This window comes from Gracilinanus agilis, chromosome 1 (genome assembly GCF_016433145.1).
Source record: "Gracilinanus agilis isolate LMUSP501 chromosome 1, AgileGrace, whole genome shotgun sequence".
Lineage (NCBI taxonomy): Eukaryota > Metazoa > Chordata > Mammalia > Didelphimorphia > Didelphidae > Gracilinanus > Gracilinanus agilis.
The window spans coordinates 518,369,518-518,390,180 of record NC_058130.1 but is presented as its reverse complement, the minus strand read 5'-3'; the positions used below and the strand labels follow the sequence as shown (position 1 = coordinate 518,390,180).

The 20,663-nt window shown below is 36.4% G+C and overlaps 1 protein-coding gene across 4 annotated transcripts in view; it reads right to left on the bottom strand.

Moving 5' to 3' along the window:
- ST18 (ST18 C2H2C-type zinc finger transcription factor) overlaps positions 1-20,663 on the bottom strand; it is a 353,171-nt gene that overhangs the window by 68,939 nt on the left and 263,569 nt on the right. The window contains exons 1-6 of one of the 4 annotated variants that reach the window (XM_044658019.1): positions 19,957-20,146; positions 10,617-10,993; positions 10,196-10,520; positions 6,123-6,257; positions 4,679-4,769; positions 3,435-3,539 (exon numbers count right to left, since the gene is read on the bottom strand). In XM_044658019.1, coding sequence (XP_044513954.1) covers positions 3,435-3,539; positions 4,679-4,769; positions 6,123-6,257; positions 10,196-10,520; positions 10,617-10,993; positions 19,957-20,137 — 1,214 coding nt within the window. In that variant the 5' untranslated portion in view covers positions 20,138-20,146. Of the gene's footprint in view, positions 1-3,434; positions 3,540-4,678; positions 4,770-6,122; positions 6,258-10,195; positions 10,994-19,956; positions 20,157-20,663 lie in introns of those variants that run through there. The other 3 variants (XM_044658018.1, XM_044658020.1, XM_044658021.1) reach the window with 3 other exon arrangements.

Sequence of the window (20,663 nt, the reverse complement as noted above, 5' to 3'; positions counted from 1 at the left end):
AGGGCTATGATGACAATGCATGTTAGTAGAATATTCAATCCTTAAAACATCAGAGTTCTATGTCTTATTTGCACAATGGTCATGGTGAAGACACAGACTCTGACTCACTCCCATCTCTATGACGGAAATAATTATGTTTCTGTATTCCTAAAGGAGAATTATTGTGAGGATCAGGTTGAAAATATTTGTTAATCATTTTGAGCTCCTTGGAGAGAAGTACTATAATAACTACAAGTTACCACATTTTATTACTGTACAGGTGAGGTGTATTATTGGTCCAATCAGTGAGGGATATTGAGGCAACAGGAAATATTCACCTTGATGCCTGGCATATAAGTGTAATGATATTTTTTTGTAGGAGAGAAAAAAATGTCATGAATTTTGGGGCTGAATCAAGTAATAGATGAATTACTCTTTCTCTGAGTGAGGAAAAATTGGAGTTATGTTTGTTAGGAGGTAGCTTTTACCTTGCTCCCAACTTTGGTCAGGAAAGGGGGTAGTTATGTAATGTTTTAGAAGAAAAGTATGGCTGAAATTCTAAAAGTCCATCAGTTCCTGGTAGGCTTCCTGAATCACTTTGAGTAAGTTTGGGATTCTAGCATGCAAAGTACCTAGTTTGGTAGGTCCAGAGGAGTTTTCTGGGGAGACAAAGGCATTCTTATTTTGGATCAAGTGGGAGTAAGATGTTCCAGGGAATATGAGCACCATTGGAGATGAAGCTATGAGAAACAGTAGTAGTCAGTGGAAAAAATGATGGAAGACTGGGGTTCAAACCCTTTATCTTAGTACCTGTGTGACTTTGGGTGAATCTCTATGTTCTCTGTATCTATTTCCCCATCTATAAAATGTATGGGCTAGGGGGCAGCTGGGTAGGTCAGTGGAGTGAGAGTCAGGCCTAGAGACAGGAGGTCCTGGGTTCAATCCCGGCCTCAGCCACTTCCCAGCTGTGTGACCCTGGGCAAGTCACTTGACCCCCATTGCCCACCCTTACCAATCTTCCACCTATGAGACAATACACCGAAGTACAAGGGTTTAAAAAAAATGTATGGGCCATACTAGATATTTTCTATGGTTCCTTCCATCTCTAAATATATGATTCTATTTGGCTAAGAATTTAGGATTTATCTTGAGCGCCATCCAATCTGTATTGAGTAGTTTATTCATTTTTCTATATTTCTTGTCTTAGCTTTACATGATTTCTGTATTTATATGCTCTTTTCTCTTATGAATAACCATCTTGCACAAAGATACACTAAACCTGACAATATTAGGACAGGCAAGGAGAAGGAAAAGGGGGAATAGAATAAAAATAGCTTTTATTTATATTGACATTTATATTGAACTTTACATACATTTTCTCATTTGATCCTCACAACAACCCTATGAGGTATTTACTATCCTGTTTTACAGCTGAGGAAAATGAGTCTCGTAGAAACTAAGTGACTTGCTCGGGGTCACCAAGTTAAGTTAGCAAATGTCAGAGGCTAGGTTCAAACCCAGTTCTTTTCTGGTTCCAAGTCCATCTCTCTTTCTATTATGCTATGGATATGTATCAAAGTCAAGGGACCCTGCATCAGTAGTCACAGCAGAAGAGAAATGATAATTTAATGATGGAGAGCAGTAAATCTTTGAAATAATAGAATGAAATCGGTCCACTTTAATCCGATTTGGTCAACACTCAGGAATGTTGTAGACCATATTTAATAACTCTTGTCTAGGACAGTCCCTTATAGCCCTGTGCAAAGTACCTGAGGTTGAGCTCACTTTTTGTACCCTAGGACTGGCAGAAAGGCTTAGAGTCAAACAGGGATAGCATATTCGCTCAATCCAAATGAGGAGGATGTCTGACTCATTCTGATGGGCGAGAGAATTGTAAAGGCACATAGAAAACAATACTCATTATGGAATTGGACTATAGAAAAAGAGAAAATGGCAATTTTCTCTATTATTTTCTATTTAAGCATTATTACCTATCAGAATGTCAAATATAAACTCTTCCTCAAATTTGGGAGCAGAATATATTTGCTTGAGATCTAAAAACTTCTGAGTACCATTTCTGTCTGATTACCTTACAAAGAACTTTGAATGGTATTCTATTAATCACAGAAATTTTGTGTAACAAGCTTATTTCTTTTCCTGTAGAGAAACACAAATAAATATGTACATATAAACATATACATATATGTACAAAGTAGCTGCACATATACTGTTTATTTAACAAAAGGGACAAGAGATCATTGAGCTATTCAAGTGAATAAATTATTTGATCAGATCAGATTTTATTTAGGATACTTGCCCATTTCCTTGTTTCATATTTCACTAGCATTTACTAATTGATGATATATATTTTAATGAAAGTGATTTTATGATTATAATGATAATTTTGACCTATTTAGTAAACATATTCAGGACAAAAGAGTGAAAGGAAAAATACGTTTTGGATAAAACTATATTCTGGGGTGAATTTTTATAGCTTGATATTTTACCAAGAACCCCCAGATTGGGTGGTTCTAACACACAGGACTTTGTTGTGGGAATACTGAAGCACTGGGTCATTGCTTTGGCTCTGATGAGAGTAGGAAGTTTCAGCACTTATGGAAATCATTGGGGATGAGGCATAGCATGATGCCCCAGCATTTAACATAGTACCTAACATATTAGGCACTTAAAGTCTTATTGACTGATTATGAGAAGCAGTAGTATAAGTTGAAAAGTGCTTATTCTTGATTTTTACTCCATGTTTTATTCTTCAAAGCAATAGGAACTGGTTCATCTCCTTTCAGACTGAATCTCATTTTTGTCCACGTTAGTTTTTGTCATTGTGTTTGGCCATCAGTGTTTGTGTTTCCATAAAACTGAGGATCTTAAAATACCTAACTGACCACATGACAGTTTTTTAATTAGAAGATAATGGGTTCAGTAAGACCAATTTTTATAATGGTTATCATATTAGTGGTATGAAATAGTCTATTCATATGAATGGAGCATTATTTGAAATAAAATTAAAAGTTCATGATTGCATAATTTTTTTAGGAGGTGTGGCTGAGATACTTAAGTTCCTGTACCATGTGGAAGATTTCTGAAGGCTAGAATTAATTTCAAACATGGAGTCATTTAAAGTTAGTGGCAGAACTATGACAGATACAGACTAATGCCATATATTCTATTGCATTTTTGTCAATTTATTATGTTGGAGTTATATATGAATTAAGTTTTAAGCTACCATTATGAAGGATCTAGATAAAATAATCCATAATGTGATTTGACCTGCCCAGTCTTTCTAATGGCCTCACCATACAGAAATGCTTATTGATAACTAACTGATGGTTGAGGGCAAACCATTTAAGACTGGTATATGATAGATGAAAGAGACCCTGAAGTAAAAGATCAATTACACAAAATAGAGTGTCAGGAATATCATGTGAGGTTCATACCTGTGAACCTGGTCAGGACACTGCCCGGTTTTGGGAGAGTCAAGCTGATTTTTATCCTGGGACATTGCCAATTTTTCAGCTGCAGCAATTGGACAACCAGAAAGACTGTTTTAAAAAGAAGTGGCAGGGTTTGAGTTAAAATAATAACGGTTCCTTGCATTTACATGTGCCTCTCAAATACTTGGCAGACAATAAATGGTTAAGTTATATTAATAGTTCACATAGCACCATTCTCATTCCAAAGGGTCCCAAAGCATTTGCAAACTATGTTGTCAACTATGTTCACCCATCTCAGAGGTAAGCAATAGTTGACACCTAACATTGTGTTTTTAGCATCAAAAGATTGTTTAATGGGGATTGGGGTGGGGAAGGGTAGAACAACTTAACTAAACACAACTGATTCTGTCTGGATTGTGGTATAAAAATAATCAAATTAATCAAATTGTAATTTGGTTAGACCACTAGAGGGAATATATTTACTACCCTGAATTTTTATTTGGGATCTCTAATAGAGTTTCAGGGACGTGGATTTATGGCTCACTCCGAAAGAGGAGTGTGTAGAATGTGAAGTTCTCTCAGATGTGACTGTAAGAGTTATGAATGTGGCATACAGGACCATGGTCATCTCTGCCTTGTAGGGTGTGTTATATTGAGAGAGAAGTACTAGCATTTTCAGAAAAGTCCTTATATATGTATATATAATTCTATCAAGGTAGACATGTATATATTTATCTATGCAAATTGGAGCTTCAAGTTAATACTGTCATAGGCATCTGCCATGGATCTGCTTCACAGGCAAAAACCACCTTATAAGGAGATCCTCTTGGCAGTACTCCTAGTGCTTTTTGGATGAGGTCCAAGGCTCACCCACCCATTATTTTTCCAAAGCAAATAATGTAAGAGTGTGGCTTCAGTACATATATAAAATACAGTATTTATACAGCCGTCTGATGTATATATACATCTCCACTAGCAATCTCAGAAAGAGAGCAAACACATTTTGTTCTGTGATGATTTAGGTGGTTGCCAATATAACAATTTATAGGAAAGGGATTTACATCATGAGTTCCATGATTTATACAGATAATAAGCAACATATTGGTGTTCTTCAGTAGAAACTGAAGTTGATGGTAGCACAGTGCTGTAAAATCATCTTGTTAGTTGACAACTTTGAATTTAGTGTAATAGCACTAATTCCCCCTTGTCTGGCTAATTTGAAAGGAAGAACAACTAATTGGGATTACCTTCTATGTGTGTTGCGGTTACTGTTGACATGGCCTCTTCCTGTGCATCCAGGGGTGGGACACTTGAGCACATTTTCATGCATGGCAAGAACTAAGCATAAAACATTAAAAAAAATTGGCAATTTATCCTAAAAACTGGATGCACTCATAAGTTTATTCCATAGTTAAGTTTTAAAAGTACATTCAAACACATATATACATATGCCCTCATTCTTCTCCCAGTTCCAGAAAAATAAGAAACATCTAAGAAAAATATGAACATTTAAGGAATCCCGATTATTTGAAAAGGAAACATTTATAGTTCCCTGACATCCTAATATTTCTGGATCAATTTTCATTGCTGCTGGTGCTATTAACAGAAAACCTTAAAGAATCTTTTGAGTTCCCCCCTTCCCCATGTATTTGATTCCATTATTGATGCTCAGAAGTCTGTCTTTCCACATTTGAAATTTTACTTGTTCAAACAGTGTTCTTTCTCTTTCTTCCCAGATTGAAATTCTGGATGCAGTCCTCTTCATATCATAAGTGATATTATTTTTATTCTTTGTACAGTTTTTCTCTCCTGCTATTTGGTTACTGGCAGAAGAACGTGGCTGAGTGAACAATCAGATAATCATTTTGAGGAACTGCTAATCCAGCAGGACAGTACCGAGCTGATTAGATGTGTGGTGATTTGTGAAATCTTGCTTTCAAGAACATTAATGATTCTGAGGCATTCCAACCAGAGCAGCCTATGTAGCTCAACAGGTGTTACCATAAAGATGTTCCAATGGGGGAGAATTCAACCCATAACTAGCTATATTATGAATATGAAGTAGGTAAGCCACAAGGGCTTTTTCTGTTCCTTATACAGAGACTGAGTAGGATATTTGGCAGCTGTCATGAAATTCAGATTCTTTACTCTTCAATTTTGAGCTAATTGTATACCATCATGCCACAAGAAGACATGAGAGAACACAAAGCTTTGGGAGGTATGCTAGTGCAGTGGGATTCGGGATTCGGGTCAGAATACTTGGGTTCAAATCTCTACTCTGCTTCTTACTACCCCTGTGAGCATAGCAAATCTCTTGACCTTTCTAGGTCTGACCTATAGGTCCAGCTCGAAATGTATGATTTTATACTGGCTCTTACACTGTAATGGTATGGGGAAGATTATTGAGCAGGGCAACATATGTCTGTTGTTCCCTGACTTTTTGTTTTTATCGTCAGCTCAGGTTAAGCACCAGCATTGTAGACTTCGTCCGAGGTTAGCATTTGCTTCCCTGCCAGGTCACAAGGGTTGGATGATCATACAACCAAATAAATGCTCTTTTGCTACAGATTGAGAGGGAATTGTATATTGATTGTTTCAAATATGATTGCTTCCTACTATGAAAATGAAGCTGATTATATTCAGGTGCTATCCTGAAGAGGAAGCCACTTTGCAATGAAAGCAAGTACTTACTTTCTAGGGGCACTCTGACTTTATGAGGGCAGCCGGAGAGACTGCGGTGATGTGGATAGAGTCCCGTCACATGCCCTGTGCCATCACATCCTGGAATGGGACATTTGGTCTCTCTCTTTTCAGGTCTAGGTGAATCTGCAGAGAAATGAAATGGATTATTTCATCTGATTATTCTTCCTTCCCTTCCCATTCAGGAGAGTGGCCTTGCAGATGTAACATTCTCAATTTATCTACTTTTGTAGTCAGAAACATTCTTTTCACATTGCCTTGAATAAGACCCTCAACTCAGACCTATGTAAAGATAAAAACCATTTTCAGTGTTCTTGATTTCCTAAGCAGAGGCTGACAGAGGGCAATGGTGTGTTAAAATATAGAGATCGTTTTAAGTTGTTATGTCAACTACTGTATGTAGTAAGAGCCTTTTTCCTAGAAAATGAATCATAAGCCAGAAGATAAGAAAAGAAAGGTATGAGGTAGAGGATTGAGTATATTCCAACTAAAAATCTGTCTTCTTTAGCAAGGAACTGGAGGTTGTTAAACAAACCAAAAAAGAGCTCTCAACCACCCCCAATATCCAAGACCACTCTGACATTATCTTCTGGTAAGTAATTGGACAGTGTATGATGATTTGATTTGGGTAAGTGGTGGGAATAACTAACTCTTCCTGCCACCCTTGCCAAGTCTTCTCTCTGTGGAATGGTTGATGAGAAGAACTGAAACAGGGAACAGCCACAAACCTCTTTTTGTGTCTCCCACTTCCAAACAACCTTCACTAGTACAAAGCACGAAGACTCCAAACCCCTGATGCTTTCCCATTTACTGTCACTATGTAGTGATGAGGGGAAGTAGGGATGCATTTTATTTTGAGTAGTGAAGCTGAAAACTGGGGATTTGGGAAGAAGCTTTGGAAAGGAACCTTGCTCACAGTAGACTCACACAAAATGGAAGAGCAGAGAATGGAGGATGCATTCAGAGCACTTGACAGAGTGCTGCCAAAAACATTGGGGAGCGAGGGAAGATAACAGCTGTAGCCAAGCTCAGGAAAGAGACACCTTGTAACACATTTTGTCAGGCTGCAATGAAGCACAAGCCTAGACAAGGAATGGTTGGGGATAAGCCGAGGGGTTAAATTTTTCTGGCAACCTCAAAACAGAAGGTTAAATAAGAGATTAAGGCAAATATATAAAAGAAATGAAGGCCAAGGTCAAATGCGGATTGGGTTATTAGTGAATATGGAGAAAGATAAGAGGAAATTGTTATGTTTGTGGTAGAACGAGAAAAAAAAAGGTTTTTTTGAAAAGAGGGCATGGTTTATCTAAATGGCTTTTTCCAACCCAAGGATTGTTAATGTTAGGACAAATAATTAAAGAAAGCCAGTATCCTAGGATGAAGAGTGTTTTGATGGGGAAACCAGGCTTTGATGTAGTTTATAAACCAAAAAATAAAGGATCATGACATAGAATCCACGAAGGCTGCAGGATTCCCAGAACATTCAGTATCTGGAATAATGAGCCTACTTGATGCTGAGAGTGAAAATAAATAATATGTATGATCCTGCCACAGAAAGCTGTCAGAGATAGAATAAGGGCGAGAGTCCTGCCGAGTAGAGATGTGGAGGGCCCATATGCTCCTCTGAAACGAGTGGCACAGATAGAAAGGCAATGTCGCAAGATGCGACAGACGTCTCTAGGGGCACTGTATTGCGATGAGCAAACGTGGCTGCGTGATATAATGCCATGCCCATTGCTGGATTGGAAATGGTCTTTAGCAGATGGAGCCCAGTAGGTTGTGTGTAATACAATTACATGGGGGCACGGCTTCAGTAAAGGAGAAGAACCAAGAGTATCGCAAGTTATATTGCATGAGTATCTTAAGATAGGTTGTAAGTTAGAGATGAACGATCCAGAGATAAAGGGGAACCAGTAGCAGAAAGTTAATTAATACAACAGAAACTAAAATACTATAATTCTTCTCTTAATTTTGAATGATATTAAGGTCAGGTATATATAATTATTTAGCTATTGTTATTATTATTATTATTAGTTATTGAACTGTGGGTAAAATGTTAGCTAATTTAAATGTCATCAATTATATGTGGAGCACTGTACAAATTCACAGATGATTGAAGTTGATTTGGGAGGAGTCATAAGTATGGGAGCGAATAAAATATATGTAAAGAGCTTTGCAAACTTTAAAAGTGTACTCAAGTCAGCTCTTTGCTTCTTGGGTCTCTTTCAGAGGACACATTCATTTCTAAACCATACCAATTTCTTTGTTTCCAAACATCCTTCCATCTCTCTAAATTCTTTGTTCCCTGGAAGTCAAAGAAAAGTCTAGATCTAGACTCCATGTAGCTCACTAATAACCAATTATGAAGCCCTTATTTAGAGACTGAGGTTTGAATGAAACACTTTAAAGCACAATGTGTTCCTCTCATCAAAAACCAGTATTTTGGGCATTCTGAGCCCAGTTCTGATCAGTGTATTTATGTATTTATTTTGGTATTCAGAAAAGATAGGTGATGAGATGAATAATCTTATTCTAAGACTATTTCTATCTTTTGGGGGGCTTGGTATAAAGTATATATGTTTGTTTTAACCCTCTCTAATAAGTAAGGAATACCCAATTTGGGCAAGGCAAATGATTGCTATATTTGGGAGGTACACCAATTGACAACTAGATTGCTGTTAACTTAACGAAACAATTCAGAGAGAAGAAAAAGTGTCTAGAAAGCCTCTGATGCTATTTCCTGGGACGTTCAGTAATGAGAACACCTGATTTTTAACCTTGGCGACTTCTAGCAGGGAGGCTTAGGTTAGGGTTAGGAGTTTCTTACTGAATTTGCTGGACATCAGCCTTAGAGCAAATATCACCCTAGACCAAAGGTAAAATAATGGACTAGCTGGGATTTCCTAAATAGAATTTTCTGTTACTGGCTCCAGAAATGGCCATATGGTGAGGTTAGCCTAGGCTCATTATCTCCTCCCCTTCCTCTTCCCCTCCAACCTTCTGACTTGCTAGGAAGTGTAAAGGAATGAATTTCCTGTTTTGTTATTTAAGACCATTATATCACTCACCTGCAATTCTGCCAAACTCACTTCTTAAGGTTCACAGCTTGGAAAATATAAAAGAGTGAAATGATTCTAAACTATAATAGCTTGTCATTCCTGTAACCCCTTTAGGTCCACAGCTTTACTCTTCAGTTCATTCTCATATGCACATCCTCTCACCATTAGGAGATCTTTATTAGATCAGAATATGGGGCTCAGGGTAGGGGAGGGTGGTAGAAAAATTTACAGAAGCATAGTAGTGATTTCTCTAATACCTGGAGGGGGTGTTAATTCTGTAGGGGTGAGAAATATTCTTAGGGGAAAAGTACTGAGGCAAATAATCACTTTTTTCACTCCAGGTTGACCCAGAAGCAACAGAATTTGAGGTCTGAAGTGAAAATAAACTTAAGAAATCTACAGTTACATTAATAGTTTACTCCTCAACAAGGTAGGTAAGTATTAAGAACTCCTCTTCCTCCCCCTCCCCAACCCCTCATCATGGTCCTCAAATGGACTTAGCTGATAAAAAATAGTGCCAAAATCCATTTTTATGGGTATTCCACTCAACTTTGGAATCACATGTTACTTAGATTCATGTTAAGGGAGAAAAGAAAGTGTTATCTGAGGGCAGAATATTAATGATACTGTACTATATTATTTTAAGTAATTTAGAGAAGCTTACTTATTTGCAAATTTGGTATATACCTCAACACATAATACTGAAAATAAATGTAATTAGAATACTAACAAAATTAGGAAAGCTGGAAAGAAATTTTCCTTTCTCCAAAAAATATTGATAAACATCGATAATATTTAAGTAGCTTGGCCCAAGGAAGGGTCAGAGAAGAAGAAAAAGGAATTTATATATTTGGGAGTACAGGCTTATTTTAAAATTGGGTTAAACTATCAATAAATTATCTAGAACCAATAATCTAAATCCACCAAAGGAAAGCCTGCAGTCATTTTTCAAAAGTAAAATCAAACAATTCTTACTCAGATAAGAAATGTGAAAATGTGTCTTACGTTTGCTGTTAAAGGCTTGTCTTCCACCCATGTCAATAACTTTGGTGTGCCTCCTTTCACCAGCTAGGTGTTCCAATAGAAACCTGTCCAGTTCTTTGTAGGTGCTATGAAACACATGGCCTTGCTCTGCCTGCAGAGCGATGGCCTGCTCTAGCAAACTCAAGTGCCCTTTTGTTTTATCCAGGTCAACTGACTCTTCTGTTGTTATAGATAGGCACTCAGTGTCATCTTCATCACCTTCTGGGAGAGGATTTTGAGCTCTACTCTCCAAGGATTCCATGGGAGAAGTCTGTGATTCTCTAATCTCCATTTCAGATTCACACACCTTTTCACAGGGGACAAAATTTTCCACTTCAGTTTTAATTTCTGGAGCTTCCAAGGGCTCCTTCTGATTATTACTTACAATATAAGTTTGAGCCACATGGGGTTTTTCAGGAGTTTCTTCTGAGAAGTTGGAACCACTATCCCAACCATTTTCTGCAATTTCAGAGTGGCTTTCATTGTCATCAGATGAGCAGTACCGTAGGTTAGAATCACTGATTTTGGCCTTGCAATCAGCTGAATGGATCATGAAACAGTCGTCTACTTCATCACTTTCAGTTTTTAGTGACTGAATGCCACTATCATTTAGGTTTTCATTTAGTGTTTGTATGGAGGCATCTTGGTCTAATTTTCCCAAGTGCATTAAAGATTTGACCACTAGGTCTTGGTAGCTGGTATAACTGTCTTTATTTCGGTTGAAGCTTTCTTTTCCACTCGAATGAAGTATCCCTTCGGTAGGTTTCACAAGATTTTCTTCTATGAGGAAGAAAAGCCAATAATAACAATGATAAAAATACATTTTAAGAAAACAGTACCAAGAAAACTTGCTTTGACACAGAATACTAATAAAGATTTGTGATTATCTCAGAAGCACTTGGGTGGAGATTTCTCCATCACATCCTTCAAATCTCCTTTACCTTATCACCCATTCTCCTCCCACCCCCAATTCTTGAGAAAGATGAGTTCATTTTTTTTAAAGTAGTGGAGATACTTCTCTTGGCTCAGTTCTAACATCCAGTTAAATTTAACAGCCATTTGTTAAGATCATATGTCAACATAAGAATATGGTCCCTAGCCCAAGGAAATTATGCATTTTGACCCCTAGTATCTTTCCTATTAAAACAAAACACAACTCAACCATACATTTGTGATGCTATATTTTGGACAATTTGGATAGGTGCTGGGTCTGGAATTAGGCAGATCTTGGTTCAAACCTCAACCCAGACATTTCCTGGGTGTATCACCTTAGGCAAACCACTTAAAGTTTTTTGAGCCTCAGTTTCTTCATCTGAAGAATGTTTATCGTGATCAAAGAGCTGTAGTGAAGATTGCATGTGAGAATTTATTCAAAGCACTTTTTAAACACAAGTGGTATATAGAATCCATATATTTATATTTGTGACAAATGGGAAAATGAATCATGCTAAAGATATCCTAAAGATAAATGCCCTGAAAACAAAGTGATTTTGTGCCTATTAGTAATAATATTAATAGTCATAGTTGTGGGAGAATATGGAGGCAAATGTACACTGATGTAAGGAGGCTAAGAAGTATCTTGGGCTTCTAGGTGCATCCCCTATCAGGTAAGGCAAGAGTTCGAAAGAGCCTCACAATATGTTTCTGCATCAGAATAATTCCATAGAGCCTGTTCTAGTTCTCCTCTCCACCAGTAGGGCAGCTCATGATTTCTGGTGCATTGGGCTGTAAAATGTACTACACAGCCTAGCAATTTTCATTCTGACATTCACTTGAACAAAAAAAAATTAAAGAACTATTTGTGTGCTTCTCAAAGCGGAGTTGGGGGGTAGGAGACATGAAATATTATGCCCCCTTAAAGGGCTGATAAAGACACCAAGTGAAGTACATTCTATGTTAATAAACATCTTTGTGGGGAAGAAAGAAAGAGCCATCCGGTACTGAGGGATATAGAAAGGGCGTCTATGTTGGGAGACAATATGCCTTTTTTGTCTCATTTAATTTTTTATAAACATTGTCTCTGACAAGGACACTCAAAAATACATCTCCATCATCTTCCTTTCTGGTAATTATCTCTCTAAATCAACACTGGACTGCCAGGATCAAGTAAATATTGCCATAGTAACTAAAAGCATTTTTGGATGAAGGGAAGAATTTAGTCACAACACTAGCCCCTTTAATAATGCTGATTATAGGGTGCAGTCTTTTGTTGGGATCTATTCAACATAAACTGAAAAATTTAACATTTTACTTCCTAGAAAAGAGGCTAGATAAACAAGTACATAATATTTGATAAGATGGCCTATCCTCTTCTAAATTCATATCAGAGGAACTCCAGGTTTAAATAATAAATTAAACATAGTCTAAAATGCAAATGAAGTTTTTCTCAATAACACGTTGGCTATTAAGAGAAAGTGTAAAGGGTTATGATAATTTTAAAGTATTATGAACTACAGAAAACAAATAAAAAGCATTTTCAGTGAATATGCTCAATTCATTGAACTATTCTCTCAATCCACTTAACTACCCACATGTGTACAATAATGATTTATAGACATTATACCTAATTATGCATATTTGGGCTATGTTAGAGTGCCTAACAAAAGCTCTAGAAAGCAACAATTACCTCTGTTGCTTAGCTACATAGTTTAAAATATTCCTATTAAGTGCAGATTACCGGGGAGGGAGGCCGACAAAAATGCACATGTGCACCACAATGCATTTCACTCTACTGATGCCAAACTGTTAGCATTTTGGGTCATTTCCAGTTTACATAATTGTTTGGTTCAACTGTTTGTTATATGTTAAAAGAAAATATTTATTAATTATTCTTCAGAAAATAGGACTCATACAGTGAGAGGTGCCTACGTGCATTATATGCTCTGGTTTCTAAATGGGGAGTCTACAAACCTCAACCTAACTTTCCAGAAACTCCCTACTGATTTTCACTTCACTGTAATTGGAATGAAAAAAGTTGAGTTGGCTTTAGAAATACAGCTCCTGTTCATGGGTAACAATGAACTTGGATCCATGAGCTTCCACAATGGTATAAGGAACAGCTCTGGCTTTGTCAAGTCCATGTTTTTTTTTCTGCTTTCTTTGGAAATACATCCTACATCATTAGCAACAGGCTACAATAAGTGTATTTGTTTCTTGTTGAACACTTTACAGGATATTAATGGGGCACACACACAGTTTTTCCTTCTAGGTGATTGACAAGAAATATTTAAAAGATTAAAAAAATGATTCCAAGTTAAATTTTACTACCTCATGCAAATGCTAAGATGACATTCATAAATGAGGATATATGTCGACTGACAAAAGGAGACCCTTTCCTCCTTAGGAACATAGCTGCAGAAGATCATGGTACTATTAAGATTAACTCCAAAGTAAAATATGTTTCAGAGAAGGTGCTGACTTGCATTGCTATAGAGAGCTCCTGCATCCCTCTGTCTCATTTGGATTTAGTCCCCATCCCTATCCTTTTTAATCCCCAGAGCCTTGCACTTAGCATTCGCTAAGTAATTCTTCATTGAAATGGATCAGAGAGTGCTGGATATGGTGGACAAAGTACTTTTAGTGAGGTAAACAAAAAAAATCCCCTTTATTAGTAATGAGTAGAACTTGAAGCAGTAATTGACTTCATTGGAGAGCCTTTATTCTGAAATGTCTAGGAACCAAGTTTCTTGGATGGTCTCCATTATCTATAATAAGCAGGGTAATTTGCAAGCCAATTTTTACAAATATGTCAAGAGTTCTATATCCATTGCTGAGAAGTACCAGGAAAAAAAAGAAAGAAAGAAAGAAAGAAAGAGAAAGAAAGAGAGAGAGAAAGGAAAAAAGCTAAAATCTTTCCAAATAGAAATATGAATAATCAAAAACTGTTTTGTTTGATGGAACATTCATTCCCTGAAAATCTTGACCCATTCCTGAAAATAAATGTAAAATATATGATCTATTGGGAGTTGGCAGGCCTGGATTCAAGTCCTGACTAAACCACTCCTAAGCTGTGTGACCTGAGGCAAATCTGCTGCTTAATTACTTAGACATCTCTTCCTCATCAGTAATATGAAGATGTTGGACTAGATAAAATCTCTTCCGTCTTTCACATGAAAAGATTTTGCTTTTAGATGTTCATTAACTTCCCAGGCCACTAGGGTAGGGAAATGCTTCTTTTTAGTTTGGATTTATGATTTCATCGATGTAGGGAACTTCCTCAAAGAATACAGATGGATGCCTGCTCTGCAGCTTGGAGTCTTAGGAAGTTGCCAGGGGGGCACTGAAGGGTGAATTACCCAGGTTTCCAGAATTAATATGTCTCAGATGTGAGACTTGAAACCAGGACCCTAAAGTTACTTTCTTTCCATGCTACTTTAGGGAATTATTTCAGAGTAATAAAAAACAAGCTTTAATGACTTATCAGAATCCATGTACCCCTCATAGGGCTCAGCCAGCAGATTAGGGTCCACATTCTACCATTCACAGACTCATGGCTGCCAGAGAGACCTTGGAGGCCCCTGAGTCCATTTGGCTCATTTAAAAGACGAGAAACTGAAACATACACAGGTTTAATGACTTGACTAAGGTCACAATGGTAACTAGTGGTTGATCTGAGATTTGAAACCAGGTTCTCAGACTTTAAATTCAATATTATACTTACTACATCATTCTCCTCTTTGACCCACCTTCTCAGGCAATCAATACCATGTAAGATGACTGACTGGGGCTAAATAATGGTATATCATGGAGCCAAAGGACAGTGCTAAGACTTCATGAAGGACAAGCTAATTTCTTTGGCTTCATTAACATCATGTGCTAATCAATTGAATTATCCAGTTAAGAGACATAATTAGGCAAACATGTTTAGAGAGGAAACTTTTACTCCAGTGGGAAGTTGGGTATTATCAGGTAGATGAAAAGGATGACTTTCATTTTTTATACTTTTACATAAGGGATGGATACTAAATGGCTTGCCATTTAGCAATTCTGCCCAGTACGAAATACAGTAGTTTGCTTAGTCTAATTTCTGGGATTAATTTTTCCTCTGTGCAGAGAAAAATACTGGGGGGAGGTTTGGGGAGATAGAGAAAACAATGTTGGAAGGAAGAAGTCTTGGTTAGTTAGCTATTCACCTTCCATGCTTTTCCTTTGATTTTACGTATTTTAAGTGAAATTCTATAGAGTTTCATAGAGTATATCAATAATTGAAATTAGTGAATTAATTTGCCTGAATGAACTTAAGCCATATCCATTACAGAGAATTATAGAATTGAAGAGTGAAGGGATCTCAGAGACTATTTGGTTAAATGTCTAGTTTAGCATATCTCTGGCTAGTCATAAAATCTTTTTTACCGTATCCTTTCCCCCATGCCTAGAATGCTCTCCCTCCTCATCTTCCTGACATCCTTTAAATTCCAGCTAATGTTCCGCCTTTTACAGGAAGCCTTTCCCAATCCCTTTTAATTCTAGTGCCTTCCCTTGGTTGGTTATTTTCTATTTATTCTGTATATAGACGGTTTGTATATAGTTTGCATGTTGTCTCCTCCTATTAGACTATGAGTTTCTATAAGGAAGGGACCATCTTTTACCTTTATCTGTTTCCTCAGGACTTAGAACAATGCCAAGGACAGTAGGTAATTACTAAATGCTTATTGACTGATTGATGTTCGGTGAAGTAGTAACCACTCCAGGTAGGCAACCCAGTCCACTTCTGAACGGGTCCAAACTTTACAAAGTTTTTCTTAACATCAAGTCTTAATGTAAGGCTAAATTTAACCTTTTTGTTTTAGTTCTGCCTCTAAGAGCTAAGAAAAACAAATCTAATTTCTCTTTCATATGAGAACCCCACAAATTCTTAAAGATGCCTCATTTATTTTCTCCAGGAGAAACATTGCAAGCTGCTCCTTCAACCAATCTTTTTATGGCATGTCCTTTTTTCATCCAATTTAACTGGTCACCTTCTCCGTCAGCCTTCCTAAAATTTGATCTCCAGAATCCAATCCAATCCAACAGAATACAGTACAATACAAAATAGATATGATATGATTAAAGAAGAGTATAGAAACAGTATTACCTTTCTTGGTCTGCTTGGGATGTCCATCTTATTACAATCTTTTTTAAAATCACTAATTATTATGCCTATTAATGTTTATCATCATTGTTATTACTTATAAAAAGACTAGTTATAATATAGACAATAACATGATGTTGATAAGATTGTATTATGTTTTTTACTGCTGTCACATTATTAAGTTACACTGGGTTTAAAGTCCGAGACTGTTTTTATAAAAGATTTTTTGTAGCTACATCCTGTACCTATGAACTTAGTTTTTTGAGACATAAACATAGAATTTCCCACCTATCTCTATCACATCCAATCTAAATTGATTTGTCTCATCATTATAGCCCCAAAGATTTTACTACATTGTACAGTTTATGAGCTAACTTTCTCACTGTACATCATCAGAAAATTTGACATTGATAAGGACACTGATAAAAATGTTGGAAATGTTGAATCACGGATAGTTTACTAATAGAGACCTCCTTCCATGATACCTTCAATCCATTCATGACTACTCTTTGGATCCATTAATTCAACAGGTTTGGAATTCATCTAAGTGTATTGTCAGCTAACCTTATCTCTTAATATTGTCAATGAGATTAACATGAGAGACTTTGTCAAATGCCTTGTTAAAGTCCAAGTTTAATCATACTGCCAGTCTTGTAATGCTATTTATTAAAAAAGGCAAGAGAAACCCCTCTGCCTCAAATCTATTTAAGCATCTATGAAATTGAATGTAAGGCAAATAAGTTTCTCCTTTCTTCAATTCATTCTCACATCAGGTGTATATATAACACAGTGATGTCCATCAATGGCTAGACCTGAATGTTTGGCAGAACCTGTTTTGGGAATTGAGTGCTCATGAAAAAGCATGCTGATTAAAAAAAAATTTCCAATTGTGTTTAGAGAAAAAATGAGATTTTTGTTAGTTTGATGAAAAGCCCATTAATTCTTAATTCATGCTTCAAATTAATATGAGTAGACTGACTACAACTTACTGGAGTTAGCAGGTAAGGATCATTCTCTAGCTTTATAGGTGCACTGAGTTGTGAGAGACTTCAAATATGAACTGTATTAAATGTCATGGAGAGGTTCCATGGAGACTACCTTTCTATATTAACAAAAGAAACACATATATGAAGAACATATAACATGCATTGAAGATAACAAAGTAGAAGCCAGGGACTAATAGTGTTTGCATTTAAATAGAAGGTTTTAAACTATTTTCAGATGGAAATAATCAGGTATAAAAATCTGATCCTAGCCCCAAAACCTGTAAGTCATATTCTCTAGTTTATTTTATCATTAGTTATAATTGTGCCTATTAATGATTATCATCATTGTCATTATTAGTATTTATACCAGATTCCCAAAGTGGGCGCTACCGCCCCCTGGTGGGTGCTGCAGTGATTCAGGAAAGCGGTGATGGGCACAGGTGCATTTATCTTTCCTATTAATTGCTATTAAAATTAAAAAAAATAATTTCCAGGGGGCTGAGTAATATTTTTTCTGGAAAGGGGGCGGTAGGCCAAAAAAGTTTGGGAACAACTGATTTATACCATAAAAGGACTAGTTATAACCTAGGCAATAACAAGCTCATTGCTTTTTATTTGTGAAACATAAGGTTGTTTTTTTTTTTTTTGACTAACAACTTATTTAGCATTATTGTTTTCTTTCGTAAAATATACTAATTCAGAAACATTGTTTTGTATTTTTCATAATAATATATTTGCATGCAAAGTCTGGAGTTAGGAGGACTTGAGTTCAAACAACCCCCAGATACTAATTGTGTGATCCTGGGCAAGACACTTAATCTCTGCCTCAGTTTCTTCAACTATAAAATTGGGAAATTAATAGCACCTACTTCACAGGCTTGTTGCTGGGATCAAATATAATATGTGTAAATGCTTGGCACAAAGTAGGCACTTATTAAATGCCTATTCACTTCTCCTTCCCCTTTTTGTTTCATCTTCCTAATTTTATCAGATATTAGATTTTATATGGTATAGATCTATTCATTAAATACTGCAAAACATTCTCAGGAAAATGGAACATTTCAAAAGAGATTTGTCCCATCTGAAATGGGAAAAAAGGCATATGAAGGACAGATTATTTCCAGCCTAAGACATGTAGTTGAACAGGCAGCCTATTAAATTAGTTCACACATGGTGTATATGCATATGTCCAAGTGTGTTGAGTTTAAAATGAGAGATAGCACAGATAAGCAATAAGCTGGGTTAAGAAAATAAAAGACTTGACTAGATCACACTTAGGAACTTGCAAAGTACTCTCAATTATCCCAAATTCTCCATGAACATAAAATCCAATACCCTTAATACCAACAGTCTTCTGGTGTTTGTACATCACTGTAAGTCCTGAAATAATACAATCTTAGAATCAAAAGCACATGTAGTTTATAGGAAATATGAGCAATAGACTATGGTATATTCTCCACATTGACTTTGGCACACAAAATGTCTATGAACAGATGAGTTGGGTCACTTGTGTGGCAAGAATAAAAAATTATAAATGAACAGATAAAGTTCTACACATATTCCTTCCACATAATTAGAGGGGGTTTCCCACACATTAGATGGATATTATATGGAGGATTAATGGGAAAAGACAGATAGAAATTATGCAGGATGGAAAAAGGAAACTTTGTAGTCTGATATCAGTGGAGGGAGTAACAAATCTGATGAAATCATGGATTCATGAAAATGTAGGTTTTTATTTAGTTTTTCCCCCTTATTTGATAGTTCTTGTACTCTGGATTTTCCTGATAAGTTTTTGATTTTTTCTTGCAGTCATTAAAGTGGAACATTGAATTCCACTTATCCATGTTCCTTAGTTTAATGATAATGCACAAAATGGTAAATGATATAATAAATATCCAGATGGAGTAAATGAGCATACTTCCTTAAGAACATAACTTACTAATGGCAAAAACTTTCAGATTTGCTAAAGTACAAAAAAAGTGCTGAATATAATAACCAGAGCAAAAGAGAGAATCAGACCCAGGGTTGAGAATGTAATCTGATCTCATAGCCACAAAAAATTGCTCCAAACCTCTTATTTTATGCCCTTATTTGACAGATGATAAAACTAACATATAGAAAGATCAGGTAACCTGTCCATAGTCACATGGTGTTATGTTTGCCAGAGCAAGGGTTCAAATCAGATCCTTTGACTCTGAATCCAGAACTTTCTTGACTGTGATTAAATGATAATGTGACTACTGATGAAAAGATTCCCAGAACCAGAACTATACTCTTTTATATGTACCCAAGTTCCATCCAGACCTTTTTTTTTTTTTTTTTTTTTTTTTTTTTTTTTTTTTTTTGCTAAATATTCCAAGTACCAATATATTTTGAGGTGAAAGTAGGGAAATATCATTCCTTTCCGTGTAATACCAAATGCAAATTCCTTTTAGACATGGCTTTGGCCTTTTCTTCTGTTAGTTCCTATCAAGAAAGACACATCAATTTCTTGGGCACAGAGACCCAGCCATCTTTTTGTCATTCTTGGGAAGGAGAAATAACATGATCCTTTGTTCTGGAAACTCTGATTTTGGAATAAATGCCATACACAAAAATTATGAAACATCTGTTCTACAGTTTTTGAGCTACCTCTCTAGTAGTGCCCGAGGATATATGGAAGCTATACCCCTTTTCTTTGCTACCTGCAATGGGATGGCCATTCATCTCCAAGAGACAATCATCTTCCTCTGTCTCACTTTGGTCCTCATTTTCCTCTTTGCATTCCACACTGGGGCTGTAGTGACGAGGCTTCATTAAAAGAGATTTCCTTTTGTTGACTGGAACACCTAAGGCTGGCTCTTCCGTTTTCCTCTTTTTTGCCATGGGGCAGCCATATGCAGCACTGCAGTAAGTAAAGAGAAAAAGTTAACAATGTAAAGTCTTTCAAAAATTGTTTGATACTTTGCTTTGAAGGGCTATAATGTAAGGCTGTGAGAAAGTCAAACTACTTTTTTTTTTGAGGTGGTGAATAGAGGTTTAGATTCTGTTGTTGGCACTAACAAAAACAGCAGGGACAAAGCCATTGAACTGTTCTGATTCTCTTTCACTGTTACCAGTACAGTTGAAAAAAAATCATCTTTAATCCTGAGTAAGCATATGTTAATCTGAGCTCTGCTTGGCACTAGACTAAATACACTCTGGGAGGGATGAGAAAAGATTTATGCTGGTTTCCTAATCCTAAGAAACAGCTAATGTGAAAAATATACCACCAGTTACACCAAATGTGTCCATTATGGATAAGTCACAATATGTTACAAATGCTTATTTGATTGATTGGTGAGTGTGTTTGCATACCTGTGTGCTACGAAAACTGCTTATCTCAGCCCTAGTTGTGCATCCAGTTTCAGAG